Source organism: Sus scrofa, chromosome 8 (genome assembly GCF_000003025.6).
Source record: "Sus scrofa isolate TJ Tabasco breed Duroc chromosome 8, Sscrofa11.1, whole genome shotgun sequence".
Lineage (NCBI taxonomy): Eukaryota > Metazoa > Chordata > Mammalia > Artiodactyla > Suidae > Sus > Sus scrofa.
This window is the reverse complement of record NC_010450.4, coordinates 130042964-130066556: the sequence shown is the minus strand read 5'-3', so window position 1 is coordinate 130066556 and position 23593 is coordinate 130042964. Positions and strand designations below refer to the sequence as shown.

At 41.5% G+C, this 23593-nt stretch overlaps 1 protein-coding gene across 1 annotated transcript in view; it reads right to left on the bottom strand.

Annotated features, from left to right (window-relative positions):
• Positions 1-23593, bottom strand: part of FAM13A (family with sequence similarity 13 member A) — a 306151-nt gene that overhangs the window by 261175 nt on the left and 21383 nt on the right. The window contains 2 exon segments of the mRNA XM_021100748.1: positions 3-110; positions 23170-23379. Of these exon segments, the coding sequence (XP_020956407.1) occupies positions 3-110; positions 23170-23379 (318 nt within the window).

The window sequence follows — 23593 nt, the reverse complement described above, 5'->3', positions numbered from 1 at the left end:
GGCTACTTTTGTCAAGAACTGGCAGAGGTACTTGAGAAGGCAGTAGTGGGGGTCTGGCAGCTCTTTTATTAAGTCTCGTAAGCTGCTCTCCTGAGCATCATGTCTGTCATCTGGAAAGAAAAAGAACAACAAAAAAATTGTTCTCAGGCATAGTTTATAGTAACAATAGCAAAGGCACACAAATACAGAACATTCTCACCTTTAAATTCAGAAAATCACTACCAGAGACCGAGAGGCCCCACTGAAAAAGAGGCATTTTTACCTCTTCTTTGATCCTCAAGGGTTTGACTTTTTTAATATTAAAGAACTGCTAATGTACTGAAGACACCTTGAAAACCACAAGCACTTTATTCAGTGCATAAAATAGGTTTTATGTTCCTTGCCACAAGTTAGGATAACGGTTGGTATTTTTTTTTTTTTTTTTTTTTATCCGTGGAGGAATCTTCCATTTGATTTTTGTTTTCAAGTCTGTTCCAAACAAGAATCTCCTGGTTGAATAAAATCTGATACAAGAGACCCCCCTGGATAATCATGAGTGACACCAAACTCAGTCATCAGGAATCTGTGCACAGAAAAAACTCAAGAAAACTTTTAATTTTTACATCATTTTTTAATCATTCACATGTCATAGAGTTTAGGATTTGCTCTGTGCCTCCTATAAGAGCCTAGTAATTTGGGGCTTGTATAAAGCCAAAAATAGCCAGCATGTGGCAAACTTTACAGGCAGACATCTCAATTCTCAAAGATTTGTTTTGTCGATATTAAATCCAGTCGAGTTGCTCTCTTAAGCAATTTTGACTCCTACTTTCTATCAAGAGGAAAATACAAATCTTTCACAGCAAATACTTGAGGGGAATAATGACAATGGATCCTTTAGACAGATGTCTAAGAGAATGAAAATTTAATCCAGTTATATTTAACACACTGGATTCTTTAATGTAGACAGGTCAGCTGCTTTAGCCATTCCAGAGTATAAGAAACAGAAAAGCGAGACAAATAGGACAAAAAGGAAGAGGATTAGTCAGCGTAACAAGATACACAGATGATGTGCAGGAAGTGAAAACACAGAAAACAAACAGAGAGTCACAGGGCGGCCTGAGTGGCTACAGGCATAGGATAAGAATGCAGGCTTGGGAGTCACTTCCGGGGTTGGGATCCTGTTCCGCCACCTGTATGACCTTAGGCTCTTCACTAAACTGTTTTCTTATTTGTACATGGCAATATTAACTATCTCATAGGGTTGTGATGAGGATTAAGAGTTGACAGTTGTAAAGTACTTAAAATAGAGCGCTTGACACAGACTAGACGCAATGTTAAGTACTCGTTAGAAAAACAAAGTAACTTCCGCTTTGCCTGCATTAATTTGATTTTATGACCACACGGAGGTTTTAGGAAATGTCTTTTAATATGAGCCATTTCACCTTTATGAATGTTAGTGATAAATAGACGCACAAGTGATGCCGCCAAAGTTAGCAATGCGAAAAACTTGTAGATAGCAATCTTTGGTACAATCGTATTGTAGAGCATTCTATTCATGATTAGAATAATTATCTCTTACAGATCACAAACAATGTAATCCAATACTCTATAATGTTTAGGGCAAACAGATTTTTTTTTTTTTTTTTTTTTTTGCTTTTTTAGGGCCTCATCCCGAGACATATAGAGGTTTCCAGGCTAAGGATCTAATCAGAGCTACAGCTGCCGGCCTACACCACACCACAGCAACACCAGATCTGAGCCACATCTGCGACCTACACCGCAGCTCACAGCAAGGCCAGATCCTCAACCCACTGAGCGACGCCAGGGATTGAACCCGCAACCTCGTGGCTCCTAGTCGGATTCGTTTCTGCTGCGCCACGACGGGAACTCCAGAACGATTTCTTGATACTAGAGGTTTTTCATATTAAGTTATATTTAAAGCAGAAAGAAATAGTATCCAAATATTTTGATAATCCATAAAGACACATGGTATGGCGTTATTTCCTACTGTACTATGATCCAGCCTAGCAGGAATATGTAAGAAATAGAAACAAGTCCACAGAGTTCCCACTGTGGCTCAGTGGGTTAAGGACCTGACATAGTCTTCCTGAAGATGTGGGTTTGCTTCCTGGCCTCGCTCAGTGGATTAACATTCCAGCACTGCCACAAACTGCAGCATAGGTTGCAGACAAGGCTCGGATCTGGCATTGCTGTGACTGTGGTGTAAGCTGGCAGCTGCAGTTCAGATTCGACCCCTAGCCTGGGGGCCTCTAGAAGCCACAGATGCAGTCATAAAAACTTCTTTTAAAAAGAAATGGAAATAAGTCTTGAGTGATTAAAAATAAATCTAAGACCCATTTCTCACAATTTTACATTATAAAGAATAAATATGAACTAAGAGAAAATGTACCTCTATTTGCCTTTTTCTTTCCTTTGTTTCTTTTTTGGCTGCCCTCTGGCACATGGAGTCCTGGGCCAGGGATCACCTGAGCTATAGTTGCGGCAACGCCAGATTCTTAACCCACTGTGCCTGGCCGGGGGTAGCGCCCGCATCCCAGTGCTCCCAAGAGGCCGCCAGTCCCATTGGGCCACACAGGAACTCCTGCCTTTGTCTTTTTTTATGGTGACTAATCCAAAGTTTTCATGGGTGTGTGCTCTCTTTTAAAAATTGTGGTTTAATGTCCGGCATTTCAAGGTTCAAGCAACAGCTTTCCAACGGCCTCGACAGTGGACTTCTGGCCTTCTTTCTGGCTCTGAAATGAAACCTCAAACCCTATCTATGGTAGGCCGGGTGTGAAGATGCCATGTGTGAAGATGCCAGGTTAAAAAAAAAATTCAAAATAATTCTGAATTTATGACAATACCATCTGTGAAAAAGAAGCAGTACTTTGACCACTGACATCCACTCTCTTGAAATACAACAATAATTTCCCCAGGAAATAAAACTTACCAAAAACAATGGGAAGGGAGACACACATATCCAGACAATCTCCAGCTTAACCAAAGTAACATGAAACCCCTTATGGCATGAATGAAAGACTCACAAAACATGTTCTCCAAAAGCAAAAGTAAATATGAGGGAACATACATCTTTCTCCTACCCCAAAGCAGTTCTGCTTGTTCTGATGGAAGAGAGACTCGCTGGCGCCCCCTCTGGGCGAAGACACAAGCGCCCTCGACTTCAGCGGCACAGACAGCAGCACACCGCATCTGACCTTAAATATTCCTAATTCACCTCCTGCGTCTCTGTTCAAACACACTGACAGTGCAGTCAAGACTTTATTTTATTAGCATGACATTTCCTCTCCCCTCTTCTCAGATGCCTTAATTACTGAGCATCTGCGACCCGCATCGCAGCTCCAGAAACACGTGGTAAATATCGCCATTGCTGCCTGCCTGCAGCGCCCCGTAGACAAGACTTCCTACATGTAAGAGAATAACTACTCCACACCTTCAGAGGGAGCCTGGGGAAGAGGCCCAGGGAGCACGGAGTGGTGGGAATGTGCCAAAGACGACGATGTCTTTTGATGTTTTCTAGAAACAAAAGTTCATGATAATTACATTATTGCTTGTATTGTTTTCTGATCCACTGAGACCTCAATATAACAAACACCACCATAATTCATTCATGTTCTTGCATGTATATTGGTTATCACAACGTCTCCCTCAAGGTCTCACGTCCTAAATAGGAGTTAGCAATGCTTCTATCTTGGGTGCATTTTTCATCATATATACTTATTGCACACTACTATGATATTATGTGCTTTCCGCGTGTCTGACTCTAATACCAGGGATATGGCACCGAACAAAGTAAATTTCATATTTTTATTAAACATATTCTAGGAGCTCCCGTTGTGGCTCAGTGGGTTAAGAACCTGACATAGTGTGCATGAGGATACAAGTTTGATCTCCAGCCTTGCTCAGAGGGTTAAGGATCGGGAGCTGTTGCAAGCCTCGGCATAGGCTGCAGATGTGGCTCAGATCTAGTGTGGCTGTGGCTGCGGTGTGGGCTGGCAGCTGCAGCTCCGATTCACCCCTAGCCTGGGACCCTCCATATGGCACAGATGCAGCCGTTAAAAAAAAAAATTTCTATTTGAGGGGAGACAGACAATAATCAAATAAGTACATATGTGATGGGGTAACAGAAGTGCTATGAAGAAACACAAAGCAGGATAAGGGGAGCAAAGCAGAGTGATACAGGAGCGGGGGATGCTGAGGAAGGTCTGCTTAATAAGGCAGGTACGTGTTTAGCTTGCCAAGGTCGAGGAGCCTCTCTGCTGTGGTGACAACCGAGCAGAGCTGAAGCAAACAGCGGATGCCAGGGCCCCGGCGGATCGTGGGGCTGAGGCCAAGTGGTAGTAGGTGAGGCGATGGCAGGAAATGCCATCAGGGGACAGGGGGGTGCGTGGGGACAGGGCAGACCACTGCATTCTTCTAAGCCACGTTTTTGTTTTGGTTTTTCTCAGGTCAGGGTTTTGAGCTCTGGGAAGACTCCAAAGGACCCGCTGCTGTACTGAACCCCAACTGTGGGAGGCACAGCAGAAAGCAAGGAGACTATAGTTAGGGGACCGATGTGACAGTCCCAGAAGACAAAAGCCAGCTGGCCTGGACCAGGCTGACAGTGGTGAGACAGTGAGGACACAGGCAGACGGTGGATGGAGTTTGAATGTGTCTTATTTGTTTTACACATGAAACATATGTGTCTGGTGGAGTTCCCGTTGTGGCGCAGTGGAAATGAATCTGCTAGGAACCATGAAGTTGTGGGTTCGATCCCTGCCTTGCTCAGTGGGTTAAGGAGCCGGCGTTGCCGTGAGCTGTGGTGTAGGCTGGCAGCCACAGCTCCGATTCAACCCCTAGCCTGGGAACTTCCATGTGCTGCACATGCAATCCTAAAAAGACAAAATAGATAAATAAATTAATTAATAGATTGATACACACCTAAGACACACTTTTAAGACACGAACATAGTAAGATGTAATAGTATGTATCAACTATATCTCAACGATGTAATAGTATGTATCAACTATATCTCAACGATATCTAAAAGGAATGTGAAATAATTTAGTCCATTTCATCTGATGGTCAGAGGGGAAAGATACTGAGCAATTAAACTCCACAGCTCAGAAATAGACGTGAAATGCACCCCCGCAGATGTATTACACATTTTAACTGTTTTCAATTTGCAGTTATTTCCAGAATTAAATTGGAATAAAAATTTAGAATATGTATAATTCATGAACCCAAAAGGCTTATGAAACCTGTGCAGATGGAATTTTGATTAATAATGGAAAGAGTCATCATTTTCCTCTCATCAATCTTTTCCGAGGACAAGAACTTAGGTTCTCCATTAGTGAAAAGTGCCCCTGCGCATTCTCCAAGCTTCTTGAGAGATTTCATTCATTGTGGGCTAATTTCACCCATTTTTCAAGCTACATCACGAATAAACACCTAGCAAATAGCATGTGTGGTATACAGGTAAACCACTCAGCTGTTGAAGAACTTTGTACTGCGAACTAAAAATACCACCTGATAGGTCAGTCAACGAAGGACATGACAGCCCTCAGCCACTAGCCACCCCCAGATTGCACCCCGAGATTGAGGATTTAAAAAAGCAAGCAAGCGAACGAGCAAGCACAGGGCTCTGGGCCCCAGATAGCTGAGGAATCAAAGGAATGATTTCAGTGAGCCCAGACTGTGCAGCTTTCCATACACAGAAAAGCACTCAATTCCTTGAGATGTCTGGTTTTCTTCAATTAACAGTCATCTTTTGATGGTCCATCTGGTCTCTGTTGCAAAAATTCCTACATATCCTACTCCTTCCACCCCCCCCCCCCGCTCCTTGGCCTCTTCTGAGCAGTCTCTCAGGGTTATGGGAGATGCTGTGTCCCGGGCTTAAGTCCTCAGTTTTGTCCACTGAATCAAACTAACTCTCAACTTTTAGGTTGTGAATTTTTTTTTTTTTTCCCCAGTCGACAGTACCATGAAATCTTTTGTTACAGATTAGGCAGCCAACCCTGACCCTGCACAAGTATTTCCTCTCATTAAAAAGAGATTATGATTGCTGTAATCAGCAATGCCAGACCCACCCACATCACAGGATGGCACCTAATGCTAATCTGGACATTTATCCTAGCACGTGTCACGGGCTTTGACTTTTCAATGGCCATAAAGTGATACTGTCCTACTGTACCCAGGATCTCAGGCTCAAGAAGAAAAAAGGCAAAACAATGGACAAAATGCTAATCTCTCCTCCAACCATCTCAGGGCCATGAGAAGGTCAGCCATGAAAAGAAGCAAAATATTTAGCTTCACGGCACCAGGTTTATGGAAGTAGCTTTTTATTTCCTGATTAAGTCTCTCACAAGGATTTACGAAAACTTGCTAATCTATCAGCTGCTGCTGACTCAAGATGGAGAGCGGTCACAAGCCCAAGAATGTGGACAGCCTCCAGAAGCCAACAGGGACCGCAACCTCATGACCACAGAACTGAACACTGCCAACAACTTGAATGAGCCTGGAAGCAGCAAAAAACCCATGCGGATGGACACCTTGGTTTTGACCTTGTGAGATCTAGAGGAGAGACACCAGCTGAGCTGACACCCTTCTCACAGGACAATGAGATAGTAAGTGTGGGATGTTTGAAGACACTAAATTTCTGTACTCTGTCACAGCAGCAACAGGAATCGAAAGCACCCCCTGTTAGGAACGGCGGGACTGAAACAGAGAGGTTAATTAACCTGTCCATGTTCACACAGCCACCAAGTAGCTGAGCTGCAACTCGAATCAGCATGACCTACGAAGTGGACTCCAGTGGACTCCAACAAAGTTCGCTGTTACTGGCATCACTGTTATACAGCACACGTCTCAAACACCTAAATACTTAAGAAATGTTTCCTCAGTTAACAAACAAGCAAAAATGGGTGAGTAGTGGGAGGGGGCTAGAATCTCCATTCATTTACAGTGAAATTACAGCTTCTTAGGTCCTGTGGGGAACAGCATTTTCATAAAAGCCTAGAAGAATGGGCACAAAATGTTTTATAAAATACATAAGAATAAAACAAAACATGAATTAAACTACTATGAGATACCATCTCACACCAGTCAGAATGGCCATCATTAGTAAGTCCATAAATAACAAGTGCTGGAGAGGGTGTGGAGAAAAGGGAACCCTCCTATACTGTTGGTGGGAATATAAATTGGTACAACCACTATGGAAAACGGTATGGAAGTTCCTCAGAAAACTAAATATACAACTAAAACTAAATATAGAACTAACATATGACCCAGCAAACCCACTCTTGGGCATATATCAGGACAAAACTTTCCTTGAAAAAGACTCACGCACCCAGAAGTTCACTGCAGCACTATTCACAGTAGCCAAGACATGGAAACACCCTAAATGTCCATCAACAGATAAATGGATTAAGACAGATAAATGGATTAAGAAATATATATATATATATATATATATATATATACACACACACACACACACACACACACACACAGAATGGAACACTACTCAGCCACAAAAAAAGAACAAAATAATACCATTTGCAGCAACATGGATGCAAATAGAGAGTCTCACACTCAATGAAGTCAGAAAGAGAAAGACAAATACCATATGATATCACTTATATTTGGAATCTAACATACAGCACAAATGAACCTGTCCACAGAAAAGACACTCATGGACTTGGAGAGGAGACCTGTGGTTGCCAAGGGGGAGGGAGTGGGGTGGACTGGGAATCTGGGGTTAATAGGTGCAAACTATTGCCTTTGGAATGGATAAGCAATGGAATCCTGCTGTATAGCACTGGGAACCATATTTAGTCACTTATGGTGGAGCCTGATGTGAGAAAAAGAATGTATACATGTAGTGTGACTGGGTCACCATGCTGTACAGTAGAAAACTGATGGAACACTGTAAACTAGCTATCATGAAAAAAATAAAAATCATTTTAAAAAATGAATCATAGTTCTTTCTCAATCATAAGATGCCATATGTTGGATGAGGTTTTACTTCTGCTTTTCATTCCCCAGGAGGGGAATCACTTCTTTAGAAGGATGAGAAGCTATGTACACAATTACATCTTATGATTAACGGAATGGTATTTTTCCCTGTAAGAAGGCAGCTATCGTTTTACAGCTTTCTTATAACCCTTGCCCATGACAAAGTTCGCAAAGGCCTTCCACAAATTTCTCCAAGAGCAGGATGATAAAGTGACTAATAAAAACTAATAAATTACAGTCTATTCTCAGACGTTATTAATAAAACTACAAATCTTATCATTCTGATTGGCTTCTGCAAGATGCAGAGGGGTGGTTATTGCCAAATTAGCCAGTATCTACACTGATACTCCCGCTCCCAGAATGAACTTGCATGTTAAGGCAGAGGCAAAGGACACAGGAGGAGCCAAGAATTAGGGGAGACTTTACACTTCAGTCCTATAGCCAACAACTAACTCCCATGTCACCGAAACAGTAAAACCTATTCTGTGGGTATTCGCTGAGTGCTGACTGCTTCCGTGGGGACACAGACGTAGAGTAAAAATATCACAAACAGGTAAAAGGTCTATCTTAACATCAAAACTGGGAGCTCACAGCTAGATTCCATGTCAGACACAAACACCTTACGGCAGGAGGACCTGTTTATAATATGGGAATGCCTGTGCACAGGCAAATGGGAGAAACCATAGCATCCAGGAGGGGCCACCTCCCCACAATGACACGGATCTTCGACAATATTGGCAATATCCCCGATAATAACACTCAGCTTTCTCCATAAATCTAGTGCTATATTAAGTGGGCAAAGTACAGTAAGTTCAGTGCAAAGCGTATTACTCTTCTATCCACCCCCACATCCCCCGCTACTGATCCAGTGGAGACTACTGCTCAGCTGTAAGTGGACTGCATTAATCTGGTGACTTAAATATCAAGCCCAGAGTTCTTTAGAACTGTTTTGGACGTCCCCTCCTTTGCCTTCAGTCTTCAAATAGTTTATCGACGCGGCGTAAAAGTTAATTATGGCCACAGACTCAGCAAAGCAGGGGTTCAGAACAGGGTTTAACCACTTCAGGCAGCACTGCAGGTGGCTGGCAAGCTCATGACTTGGCACCCCTTCAAACTGATAGTCTTTAAACACATTTTCAATATGTATCTTATGTGAGTTGATACTACCGATTCGCTTCTTTGTAAATAACTCCTTTGTGGCTGTTCTCTCTGTTCCTCTTCCAGCTCAATTGAAATAAGATTCTCCTCATATAAAAGCATTCAGCAAAATGCAGAAGTTACTGAGGATTGCACTCAGGTCACAACAATTCATTCCAAAAATCTCCATCAGACATTATCTTATTGGCCTTGGAGCTACTAGATCTCTCTTTTTCCTCTTCAAGCCTGTAATCTTTACGCTATTTCAAAACTCTACCGCCTAGACTATGAAGACACCAAAAATTAAACACAGACAACAATGTATTGTCAACAATAAATAAAGGTATTGTCAACAATGGAAAGAAAAGACAACTTCCATTCATCACTGGAAAATTGTTCCTTAAATTGTTTTGTTTTGTTTTTCTTTTTACAGCAGCACCTGCCGCACATGAAAGTTCCCAGGGCAGGGGCTGAATCGGAGCTGTAGCTGTGGCCTACATCACAGCCACAACAGCACTGGAATCCAAGCCACAACCGCTACCTACACTGCAGCTTGCGGCAGTGCCATATCCTTAATCTAGTGCGTGAGGTCAAGGATCAGACTCGAATCCTCACAGAAACAACTTACACTGTGGAGTCACAACAGTAACTCCATTTAAATAGTTAAAGTCACCATTTGATGCGGCGACTCCACGGCTAAGTAGATACTCGAGAGAAATTAGCATGTCTGTCCATACAAGAACTTGTACACAAATGGTCACAGCAGCACTACTCATAATAGCCAACAGGTGAAAACAAGCCACCTGTCCCTCAATGGTTGAATAAGGATAAAGACAACGGAGGAACAGTCATACAGCAGACTATTAACCAGCTATAAAAGGAATGAAGTTCTGGTATATATGTTCCAACATGGAGGAACCCTGAAACTTAAGCTAAGTCAAAGCAGAGAGTCACAAAAGTCACCTATGGTATGTGATTCCATTTCCAAGACATGGCAATAACAGGTAAATCTATCTAGACAGAAAGTAGCTTAGTGTTTGCCTAGGGCTGGTACAAGTGGAGGGGGAAGAAGGGGAAGAAATGGGGAGTGCCTGCCAATGAGCTTGGAGCTTCATGCTGGAGTGATAAAAATAGTCTAAAACCAGAGGGGAGGGATGATTGCCCTCTGTGAGTAAACGAATCCCCACTGAACGGTACACTTTGAAAGGGTCAGTTTTATCGTGTGTAGACTCTATCTCAATAAAGACTAAGGACCCCCTTGCTGTACAGTGGGAAAAAAAAAAAAAAGAAAGAAAGAAAGAGAAAGTAAAAAAAAAAAAAAAAAAAAAAGACTAAGGAAATTCTGCTGGCTTTAAAAACCAGGGCAGGACAAAACGTCAGAAGAGCAGTTTCAGTTAAAGATGAGTTTATTTATTCTTCCTCTTCATACCCCACTAGAATGATCAGAATTTTTAAAAGCTATAAGCCATCAAGGACAAAGAGAACACAGCTGAAAAGGCGATGAAGGATTTCAGCAAATTTACATAAATACACATTCACACACATCCCTGGAGACTAGTTGTTCTAATGCGGAACAACGGCTCCCTCAGGACCTGTTTCCAGATCTGCATAATCCCACTCCCTACTTAACGCAACCTCAGCGTGTCAAAGGCCACCACGAGGAAGATATCTCTGTGTGTACCTAGCAAACAAAAGGTCAACTAGTTATCAGGATGGATCATCTTAGAGATCACAGGGGATTATAAAGGCAAATGGGGTTTTTCCTGTCCATGGATCCGGATGGAGGCAGAACTAACTGATGGTGAATCAAGTCACAGGTGGAACCCTGGGTTTCCTGGCACCACTTTTCCAATTTATTCCAGGGGAGGTTTCACACATCTGATGGACTGGCAGCTTGGGCAGATATGCAGATGGCAATGCTTTAATTCTCCTCTGGGGTTAGGTCTTTTACTTGAAAAAATGAATAATGTATATATTTGGTTTCTCTTAGAGAAAACCTACAAGGCACATACGGACAATGGAAAGGGCTTAAATTTGGAGTTTAATATAATGATTCTGTTTCTCACAGAGACAAATGTGTGAGGGTTGACTAATCTCAAAATAAAAGGAATTTCTCAGGAAGAAGGAATTAATCTAGGGAAGGAAGTATTTCCCTACATGAATCCCTAGGAAAGAAGCCTATGGAGCTCATGCTCCCAAGGAGTGATGACTTAATAACTACTATTAGAACCAGCCAGCATCTGCATTGCCCTTTAAAACTGGCAAGGCAAAACCACTCAGCTAAGTGGCATGATGATGCATAGAATAAATAAAAAACTGTCGTCACTCAAATTGACCTAGTGAATTTCTCACATGTTGAGGAAAGACAGCCCAAAGCACAAATGCAAGTTAGCCTATTAAATGCGATTCCTTTACAATCAGGCATTGTACTGGTGACCATGGCGTTCCCAGGGTGGTTTTCTTAAGAAAAACGGTTGCTGCCTAAATTATCAAGTGCTCATAAGCTAAAATTCACAGGCACTTAACTCTCACATACTGTTTGCACAGCTGCTATTATAAAATGCTATTCCCAGCATTGAGAACTATGTCTAGATACTCATGTTGCAACAGAACAAAGGGTGGGGGAAAAAATGTAATTGTAATGTACACATGTAAGGATAACCTGACCCCCTTGCTGTACAGTGGGAAAAAAAAAATGCTATTCCCTTTAAAATCAAGCATGGGGGGGGCAAGGAAAATGCCCATTTAAAGAGACAGACTGATCACATAGTCTTCCTAAGCCCCCATGAGAATGACAGTAAAATAATGTTTAAATAATATAAGCACACACGAAAAGAACAGCAAAGAGGACAGAAGGAGATAAGATTCCAAAGCCATTTGGAAGTGAATGCAAGTGACAGAAAACAGACTGTTTGAACGCCTGTCAAGCTCCAGGGAGCCTCTGCCACCCTGCGCACCCAGGCAGGCGTGCTGGCAGGCAGGCGTGCTGAGATTTAGTCTCTGCATCACATCAGCGGATTCTTGGACATCTGAGATAGCTAAGGGCTAGAGTGGGGAGCAGTTGAAAATGTGAAAATTAGTGAAAACGTGCTAAGGAATAATGGGCCCATTAGCATCCTTCCCACCACTCCCCTCCCACTCCTGCTCGTGAAGAACTCAATGGCTGAAAAGAAAAACATGTCCACATATTGCTATGTGTGAGTGCCCAAACCAAACAGGCTCTCCTCTACCTCCACTATCTAATCCTCCTAACGTGAAGGACACCCGCAGACGAGCCTATCAGTCTCCATGCAAAATGTTATTCTGTGTTGCTTTTCAGGGCCTCACCCACGGCATATGGAGGTTCCCAGGCTAGGGGTCCAATCAGAGCTGTAGCTGCCGGCCTACGCCAGAGCCACAGCAACGCGGGATCCGAGCCGCATCTGCAACCTACACCACAGCTCACGGCAGCACTAGATCCTTAACCCACTGAGCAAGGCCAGGGATCGAGGCTGCAACCTCAGGGTTCCTAGTCAGATTCATCTCCACTGTGCCACGATGGGAACTCCAAGATGTTATTCTTTTTTTTTTTAAGATTTTAATTTTTTTTCTGTTATAGTTGATTTACAATGGTCTATCAATTTCTGCTGTAAATTGACCCAGTTATATATATATACATATATATAATTTTTTTCACATTATCTTCCATCATGTTCCATCACTAATCAAAATGTTATTCTTAAATCAGAAAGATCCTAATGTTTGAGTAAAGCGATACAGAAAGAAATCTTGCAAACAGAAATGTAAGAAGAAAACCAAACCAAACACCCCAAAGCTTGACTTGAATCTCAGAAAGAATAAGAATAGAACGTTATAAAACAAAATAGAGTACTTTGGAAAAGAAACAGAGCATGAATATGCTGACTATTAAAACTGAAAAGCTAATACTATGAAAAAACAAGGTTGGACAGGAAAGCTGATTACATTTTATAGAAAACAGAATGAAGAGACAACAACCAAACACTAACAGAACCATAAAAGAGAGATAATACAAGTGCATTTCCAAGACCAAAAGACAATATTTTGCAAATTTGCAGGTGGCAGGCACCTGCAGAGCGTCCAATGGAAGAGACAAGAAGAGACTGCAGGGAACGGCAGGTCCAGGCTGCGGAGGGAGGCTCAGGCTGACACTGCTACTGGGGTGCAGGTGGGAGAAGAAAAAGGGTGGAAGGGGAATCTCCCCAGAATAAAGAATTGGTAAATTATTCAATACTTTTTAAAAAAGAGGTACTAGTGGATTTTTTGGAGCAATTTGAAAAAAATCGCAGATAGGTTTACAGAAAATCGTATGAAGGAAAACATAAGACAGACAGTAGCATCAGACAATACACCTAACACACGTATACACCCTCACATAGTCATAACAAGGCAAACGTTAATCATGAATTCAGCCAAAATTGTGATAGAGCGATACTGGGGTAAGTTAACAATGTCACAGAAATAATGCTGCATATTTCTCAAGCGGAAGCAACAAGATAATGTCTGAAAGTGAGAAATCAAGATATAACACTATATTATCAAATGGAAGCAAATGTCGAAAGAACAGCTGAACAAAACTGATTTCCTCTGGGAAAGAAAATTAAGGGCTGCCAAAGGGTATGTATGGGTTTTCTCTATCAATCTTTCAATTTTATCTGATTTTTTAATAAAATTGGATTCATGTATTAATTTGAAAAAATATTTCTTTAAATAAAAATATATCAAAGGCAGTAAGATGATACATTTTACTGAGGATAATAATTATTTAAGAATGTGCCACTTCAGTATTTGATGAACAACGTTACTGAAAGATCACCAAATCCAACTGTATTAGCCACCCCCTCCACCCCCCTAACGCACACACTATGCTCACGGTTGCAATCATGTACCTGTGTTTTTCAAACACCTCTGTTCATGCAATCCTGTCTTCCTAAAGCACACTCCATCTTTGGGAATTCTACCAGTCCTCCAAAGCCCAGCTCAAGTACTACCTTCTTTTCCATAAACCCTCCTTATCATGGACTTGGAAATGATTCTTCCCTCTCAACCCAACTTTATTGTGTGTATCCTGGCTCTCTGTGGGCATGTTCTACTTCTCCCATAGAACTGTAAGCTCACTGTTGGCAGGACAGTATCCTCGTTTTCTATGTGAGCAATAAAATACCAAACAATGCCATCACTTCAATTTAATAACTGAAAATTATTCCTATTAAAAAAAAAAAAGAGTCCTGGAGTTCCCATGGGGCTCAGTGGAGTAAGAACCCTCCATAGTCTCCGTGAGGATGTGGGTTCAACTCCTGGCCTCGCTCAGGGGGGTAAGGACCCAGCATGGCTACAAGCTGCAGCAAAGGTCACACATCAGGCATTGCTGTGGCTGTGGTGTAAGCCGGCAGCTACAACTCCGATTGGACCCCTGGCCTCAGAACTTACACATGGTGCGGCTATGGCCATAAAAAGAAAAAAGAAAAAAAAAAAAGAGTCCTGTGCTATATATAACATGCATATTTGCAGGCTTACACTGTCATTAAAATTATGTAAAATAATTTAAAAAATAAAAATTGATAACCAGTAGCCAATCTCAAAATATTCTCAAATGAATTGTGGAAGACTTGGACCATAGTGAAATTTATCAGCTCAACCAAGAGTCGAAAGTCCGCCCAGTTTCAACTAATTTGGCCAAGAGTTGTGAAATTTTCAGTAACTCCAAACTGGAACTCATTTTTTCCCTTTTCCTTCCTCTTCCTTAATCACTAGGCAGGCGAGGAGACTTGTTCTTTTGTAACTCTTTAACTTTTTTTTAAAGACAGGGAAGTTAGGATACAGAAAGGTTAAAGAGACCAATTTTAAAGTGGAAAGTGGAAAACTTGAGGGAATCACACTAAATGGTGTGTCTTTGCATAACCAAGAAACCAAAGGGCAGAAGCGAGGGCCGAGGACAAATTGGGACATGAGCACAGCAAGAGAGGCTGCCCTGAAACTATGGACGCCTGGGTCTCGTCTCTAGGGATGATGATTTAATCAGCCTAGCATGTAACCATCTTCGGGATTTTTCAAGTGGTCTGCCTCAACCAAGAAGCACGAACTTAACATTTATGAAGTAGACATTATTTGTCTGACATTGTTCTAAGTGCTGTAATGGATAACTTCAATACCCACGATAAGCTCAGGAAGCAAATATCACTATGTGTTGGTGGTCTTCAAACGTCCAGAAAGTCTAACACTTCTTTCAAAAGACAGGGCCTAATTCCTCTCCTCTTTAATATAGGCTGGATTAAGGACTCACTCCTAATGAGTCCAATATGGTACAAATGATGCTATGTGACTCCTGGGACTAGGTCATTGAAAGGAAAGCTGCCATCCCTCTCGATGTGCTCACTCCGGGGGGGAAGTGAGCTACGTGTTATGAGAACATTCAAGCAGCCATCTGGAGAGGCCCATAGAGAAAGAAAGGAACCCTGACTTCTCACCAAGAGCCAGCACTAAATTGCCAGCCGTGTGAACGAGCCACCCTGGAAGCTGTTTTCCTTGCCTCAGTCAAGCCTTCAGATGACTGCAGCCCTTAACGACTCTGACAGCAATTTCCTGAAAGACCCTGCACCGGCATTGCACCGCTAAACCACACCTGAACTCTGAACCCACAGCAACTGTGAGAGAAAGCAAATGTTTACTGTTGTTTCAACCCACTGAATTTTTGGAGGAATTACGGTGCCGCAAAAGATACCTAATATATACTAAGGCACAGAAAGGTGACCTAACCTGTCCGCACTAACACAGCTAGCAGTGGGCACCCAGGTTAGAAACTAGTCAGAATAGACCTGAAGTCTATGCTCTGAGCACATGCTAACAATTTCTTTCTTCAAAATGAAGATTATCTTATCTGTACTTCGCAAGAGTTGATCCTGGGATCCAAAGAGGGTATATAAATAAAACATCTTCTAGATATCAAGCAGTGAATAGTCACTGAATAGCATCGACTATCACTAAAAGGAATAAATTCTTAAAGAGAAATCAGTATCTAAATACAAACAAAATATACAGAAAATTACCTGTACAAAAACCAAAAACACACCCTGGTAATATTTTTTACCCACAGTCTGTCATTTATTTTAAACTCATTCCTTATTCCTAGTTCTGCCAGTCATTAAAGATTTCCAAGAGGAGTTTCTGTCATGGCTCAGTGGTTACTGAACCTAACTAGTATCCATGAGGATGTGGGTTCGATCCCTGGCCTCACTCAGTGGGTTAAGGATCTGGTGTTGCCATGAACTGTGGTGTAGGTCGCAGACATGGCTTGGATCCTGCATTGCTCTGGCTGTGGCATGAGCTGGCATCTGCAGCTCCAACTTGACCCCTAGCCTGGGAACTTCCATATGCCAAAAAGATTCAGTCCTAAAAAGTCAGAAAAAAAAAAAAGATTTCCAAGTAAAAACATCAATCCTGTAATAACGATATCTATCCTAGAGACCACCTAATCAGTACCCACTGTAGGCATTTTACTAATTAATTTTTACTCATACATTTACCAAACTCTGCTAACTTTTTAAAAAGGAGTGTTATGGACTGAATGTTGTCCCCACATAGTTCACAGGTTGAAGCCCTAACCCCTCCAGAACTGTGAGGAAATAAATTTCTGTGGGTTAAGCCCCCAGTTCACAGACGGGATTCTGGTACAGTAGTCTGGGTGACTCACACACACGGTGTGATCAGAAAAGCCTGGGCTTTGGCGTGAGGCAGGTCCTAGCTCTGCACATGCCAGCTGCTTGCTCTTTGGTAAGTAACACCCTCCCTGAGCTTCACGTTCTTTATCTACGAAGTATTTGTAGGAGAAGCCCGTAACGGAGTTTGGAAGCCACGCGCATATAAAACATCTAGGCAAGATCTTGGTACAGAAGGGGCAAGCAAATCGTGATGAAAGGTATATAAAATGAGCTCGTTATCATCTGTTTACAGCTGCAACAGCATCCAAACACAACAGATGCTCTGGATGTTCAGTGAGAACACTGCGAAGTCTACAGAGATGACTGCGAAGCTCACCTCTTCAGCCCTTATCCCCTCTCCAAAGCACTGGCATTCATTTTATTCATTTAAAATGAGCTCCACATCATGGCCCCGCAATCCTGACATCCACTATTTTTATTAATGGACCAACGGTCAAGATGCCACATCAGGATCTCTCCTCGTTCTTCAATAAAAACAGCTGGATCTCTGAGACAGACAATTAAAAAGTCCCCTCCCGAACCCCGACCACCAAAAAGAGATCATCAATCCTTCCAAGCTAGTAGCCTCTGAGCCTTTGGACAAGACCCAAAGTCACCTGGAGGCAGAGAAGCGCACTGGTCAGTCACAGAACATTCCTAGGAGGCTGAAGACTGCTTCTTCATTGCAAGACAAAAGATCAAATCTGACAGGCTGAAGCATTTTATTAAATGTTAAGACCCATCCTTAACAGATAGGTAAAGATGAAAGAGATTTGGGTTACTGAAGACAAAGGAACACCAGTTGCTTTCGGCCTTGTCAAGGCACAGCAGGTGGCAGGGAGCTCTCTTTCTTGCTATTTCAACCTTGCCTCGAAATGTCCTTCCTTATTTGTCTCCACTCACAAAAGTTTGATGGACACTCTCCACCTCTGTGGCCTTCCCAAGTCCCTGCTCCACAGCCACCATACTAGACCTCCCACCATTTTTCAAGTCAGCGAGAGTTGTCTTTGACTCTCTTCCTACACTCATCATCTAATCATCAGCTATTACGTTCTGTTCATGGTTTCTTTCTAAGGTCTCTGTCTCTGGCAACCTTCCTTTAAAACTCCATCAGCAGATGCGGTTTGGGGTGATGAAAATGTTCTGGAAATGGACAGTGGGGATAGTTGCACAACTTTGGGAATATACTCAAAGTCACTCTGTCGTATACTTTAAAATGATCCCTTTCCTATTATGTATACTTTACCACAGATTTTTAAAACTTTTGTTGACAATTACTTATCAAATACAGGTTCTTAGGACCAGGACTTAGATTTCTGCCAGTCTTCTAGATATTTCTCCCCGCACTCACCATCTTACATAGCACTGCCTGGAATACCGCTTCCATCATCAGACTTGAAAAATTGACTGGGTTTTGTTTGTTTGTTTGTTTTGTTATGGCAAGCAGCAGCTTGATGTGGGACTTAATTCTCAGACCAGGATTGAACCCAGGCCGCAGTGGTGAAAGCGCAGAGTCCTGACCACTAGATGTCCAGGGAACTCCCAATAAATACTAACTCTTCAAGGCCCTCTACCATCCAGTCTCAGCCTACTTTTGAAACGATGCATTTTGCAAACCTCCTGTAGTTAGGGACAACTCCATCAGACATTGCTGTCTTACACGGACAGTCTTTTTACTCATGCACTTTCCTCCTCGGGAATATTTTCCTCTTGGTCCTTAATTTTATATACCCCAATTTTATTTTCTCCTCCAGGTATTCTCTGACTACCAAACTTCAGATGGATTTCTTCCTCTCTTTGTTATCACTGATTGGATGTGCTGATTCATCTGAAGAACTAAATTAAAGAATGTGTACAACACACACTCTATCTCTTCAAAGAAACAGCACATTCCTTGAAGTCAAGATGGATGTTTACTCTTTTATTTCTTGGGACCATCCAGCGTGTAAGTAGCTGGTATTACATAAATATCAATGGGTCGATGCAAAGTCATTGAACAACAAAAAATATTGCTATGAGACAAATATTTTCATTTGCATTATAGAAGGCTTCTCAACAGAGAGAATTCCAATAAAGGAATTTCTAGTTAATCCTAAGCTAAATGGATCCTATCCTAAGATCTTTTTATTGCTTGCAGTTCATATTAGTTCCCCAAATATACCTGAGATTATTAAAAGCAAAAAAAATATATCTTACTGGCCCACCAAGATAAGGATAAAATATCGAGTAATGGAATATAGCCAAACTGAAATAATTACACTGGAAACTTCACCTAAGGAAGGCAAGTTGGTGCAACCAGAGATAAGTTTAACATGACAACAGAAAAGGACAGTCACTGATGGTCCTTTGAGTCACTCTCTTGAAGATGAATTGTCTAGACCAGGCCGTTAGACAAAAGGTTTTGGCAGAAATCACCTTCAGACAGGTGTACTTGATGACACCTGCTATGCAGAGAACTGGTTTTCTAGTAACTAAAAAATATATAATCTCAGAGCTCTAGACAAAATATAAAGTAGAAAATTACCTAGAAAGCTGATAATGTCTATACAAAGGGAAGACCCTAAGTGGTGTTCATGCCTACAGAGGGCCACTGTTGGTCTACCAGATAACGGTGACCTTGGTGGCACAGGTGGTTAAGCTTAAATACCTGAAAGAAACACTAGGTTGGGGCTCCAGAAGGCCATCCTATAATGCACGGAAGAGATGAGCTTGAGTTGAAAATTTTTCCATTATATTCCATTACAAAACAGCTTGCTCTTTACAGAGGATATAATTTGAAGGCCCCTAACATTAAAAAAAGGAGAAATCTGGCACTGAGTTGTGACAGAATATTAAGAAAACTATTTATCCTGTTGTCATGAGGACTGAAATATGAAAGTAGGTTAGTCTTTCCCAGGGAAACAGGTGTAACTGTTGTAACACCTGCTTAGTGAGTCTACAGAGAGTCTTCCCACCCCTGGCTTGAGAGTGACCAGCTGTAGCACGTACCTTCTACAGTGGGACTACTGCAGGCAGGATAAGCCAGCAGAAGCCCAGGAGCCCTTTCTGTGTGTTTTCTACCTGGACTATTAAAGAGAGAAGGTTATTTTACAGAGGCTGTACCATCTGGCATCTAAAGCATTCAACACTCCCTATACTTAGCAGTTTACATAACTTGTAGGTGCTCCATTAGTACTTTCTTGACTGAACTTCTCAGATCTAACCCCAGAGATTCTCAAGGAAGGAGAGAATACTACCAATAAAGCAAAATTTTGTTTCTCTGCCCCCAAATTGTTATCTCTGTATAATCACATAACCGCTAAGGCTGACTAAATAACCAGTTTTACTTCTAGAATGATCGTCCTTGCTTTTTCTGATGCGTATCAACTACTTTAGCCAACAAGGAAACATTTCATAATGATAATTTACAAAGAGGATCTAAATTTTAGTTTTATAGTAATGTAAAAATTACAAAAATATCACTGCATTCTCATCAAATGAAAGCTATTCTAGGAAATAGGAATTTTAAAAGTGTTCATCACAAGTATTCACAAGTACTAGCAGTAAGATAATATTATGATTGCAGTATTATAAATTATGGTAGTAAGATATAAAGATTCTTAGTAATACTAAATATGTAGCTACTAAAATATTTTCTGTTAAGCACATAATATTTAAATCTTCAACTAGCTTTTGCAGCAGTTATTTAAAATGTCACTTACTGATAAAGCTTAAGAGCACTGAAGATAACCTAAAAAATAGCTCTGCAAATTTTGCTTTTATAATTTATCCCTTCTTTTCAATAGAATTCAACATATGACATGGCCTTCTCACTCACCCATTCTTTACAAAAGCTACCGTCATCAAAACAGTATGGTACTGGCACAAAAACAGACATATAGATCAATGTAACAGAACACAGAGCGAGAAATAAACCCACACACATATCATCAATTTATCTACAACAAAGGAGGCAAGAATATACAATGGATAAAGGACAGCTTCCTCCATAAATGATGCTAGGAAAACTAGACAGCTACACGTAAAAGAATGAAATTGGACCATTTTCTCATACCATATAAAAAATAAACTCAAACTGATTACAGAGCTAAATGTAAGACCAAAACTCTAAACCTCCTAGAAGAAAAAACATAGGCAAAACACTGACATAAAATTGCAGCAGTATTTTTTCAGATCTGTTTCCTAAGGCAAGGGAAATAAAAGCAAAAACAAACAAACGAGACCTAGTTAAACTTAAAGCTTTAGCAGAGCAAAGGAAACCATTGACAAAAATAAAAGACAACGTACTAAATAGAGGAAAATATTTGCAAATGATATGACCAATATGAGGTTAATATCCAAAATACATACATAGCTCATATAACTCAATATCAAAAAAACAATTAAAAAATGGGCAATAGACCTCAATAGACATTTTCCCACAGACACAGAGATGGCCAACAGGTGCATGAAGATACTCAATATTATTAATCATCAGAGAAGCACAAATCAAAACCACAAAGCGCCATCACCTCACACCTCTCGGAATGGCTATCATCAAAAGGAATACACATAACAAATTCTGGTGAGGATACAGAGAAAAGGGAACTCTTGTACAATGTTGGTGAGAATGCACATTGGTGCAATCACTATAGAAAACAGTATAGAGCTTTCTCAAAAAGTAAAAAGAGAACTACCATGTGATCCGGCAATTCCACTCCTGGGTATATATCCAAAGAAAATGTAAACACTAATCTGAAAAAAATACATGACCCCAATGTTGGCAGTGGCATTATTTACAGCAGCTGACGTATGTGAGCAACCTAAACGTCCACCCATAGATGAATGAGTGAAGAAGACGTGGCATATACACATACAACGGAACACTACTCAGGAGTTCCCGTCGTGGCGCAGTGGTTAACGAATCCGACTAGGAACCATGAGGTTGCAGGTTCGGTCCCTGCCCTTGCTCAGTGGGTTAACGATCCGGCGTTGCTGTGAGCTGTGGTGTAGGTTGCATACGCGGCTCGGATCCCGAGTTGCTGTGGCTCTGGCATAGGCTGGCAGCTACCGCTCCGATTAGACCCCTAGCCTTGGAAACTCCATATGCTGCGGGAGCGGCCCAAGAAATAGCAAAAAGACCAAAAAAACAAAAAAAAAAAAACCAAAAAACACTACTCAGCCATAAAATAAGAATGACATTTTGCCATCTCCAACAACATGGAAGGACCCAGGGGGTATTATGCTTCATGGAATAAGTCAGACAAAGAAAGACAAACACTGTCTAAAACAACAACAACAAAAATGAGTGAATATAACAAAACATAGACTCACAGATAGAGAGAACATACTAACAGTTACCATTGGGGAGATGGATGCGGGAAGGGGCAAGACAGATTTGGATAGAGAGTAACAAGTACGAACTACTATGTATAAAATAAATGAGCTATAAGCATATACTGTAGAGCACAGGGAATGCAGCCAGTATTTTATAGTAACTTTAAATGGAATAGAACATACAAACATTTTCAATCACTATTTTTACACCTGAAACTAATATAATATTGCAAATCAACTATACCTTCATGGAAAAAAGATGTTTAAGAATCTTTAAAAAAATCAATATTGGACCTCGATTATGTCAAACGGGCCTCCACCTTGCTTATGAGAAAAGGAAAGCACGCTAGTGCCTTTTCGATTTCAGAAGTCACTGCCCAAACACAATTTAATTAATTAAAATTTCCTACATAGAATTTAATGTCTTATTCCTCGTACTTTTATGGCAGTTACTAGTCAGAAAAGAACTTCTTTTGCCCAAAAAGCATCATGGCTTTTTGATATTATGTTATTTATATATATATACGCCCAGAGTCTTAGAAAATACATTTACTATAGTATTTCATAATCAGTTTGTATTATTTTAGGGTAGAAGATGAGGATCTAGAGTGAAATAGCACGATGGGGATTATGGAGAAATTGCATATATTTAAAATCTTGCTTTAATATTTTTTTGTCTTTTTTTTAGGGTTGCACCTGCAGCATATGGAGGTTCCCAGGCTTGGGGTGGAATCAGAGCTGTGGCCGCCAGCCTACGCCAGAGTCACAGCCACACCAGATCTGAGCCCTGCACTGCAGCCCACGGCAACGCCAGATCCTTAACCCACTGGGCAAGGCCTGGGATCGAACCCTCGTCTTCATGGATGCTAGTCAGGTTCGTTAACCACTGAGCACGACGACAGGAACTCCTGACTTTAATATTTAAAACTTGAGTATTTAAAGTTTAATAGCTTAGTTGTAGTCGAAAGTAAAACTGCTTTCGTTCCTGGAGGGGACGCAGTGTACTGACCCTGGAAGAGCTGAATGAAGCGAGGATGCAGCGCAGAGGTGATCACACGCTCAGGCAGCTCCCGCAGGAAGAGCTTTAACAGGCTGGCGGCTGAGCTGACGTCCCCGTCTGTCCCCAGCTCCACGGGCGCCCCGCTCTCAAGCTGCCACCGGAGCCGCTCCACCACCTTGACGTTGCCATTCACCCGAAAAAGACCTTCTTGCGTGAGTCCTGGAACAGCGACGTCGGCACCCACAAAAGAACAGAGGAGTCTCTCACAAACAGATACACACTCGAAAGAACAGCAACATAACCGAAGTCTCAGGATGGAGTTTTCTGAATAATGATCAAGCACTGGAAGGTTTTCACATCGTATCAAAATGTTCTCTTAGCCTCACAGACTTTCACATCTACTACTTATCGATGCACGAGATGATGAGTATTA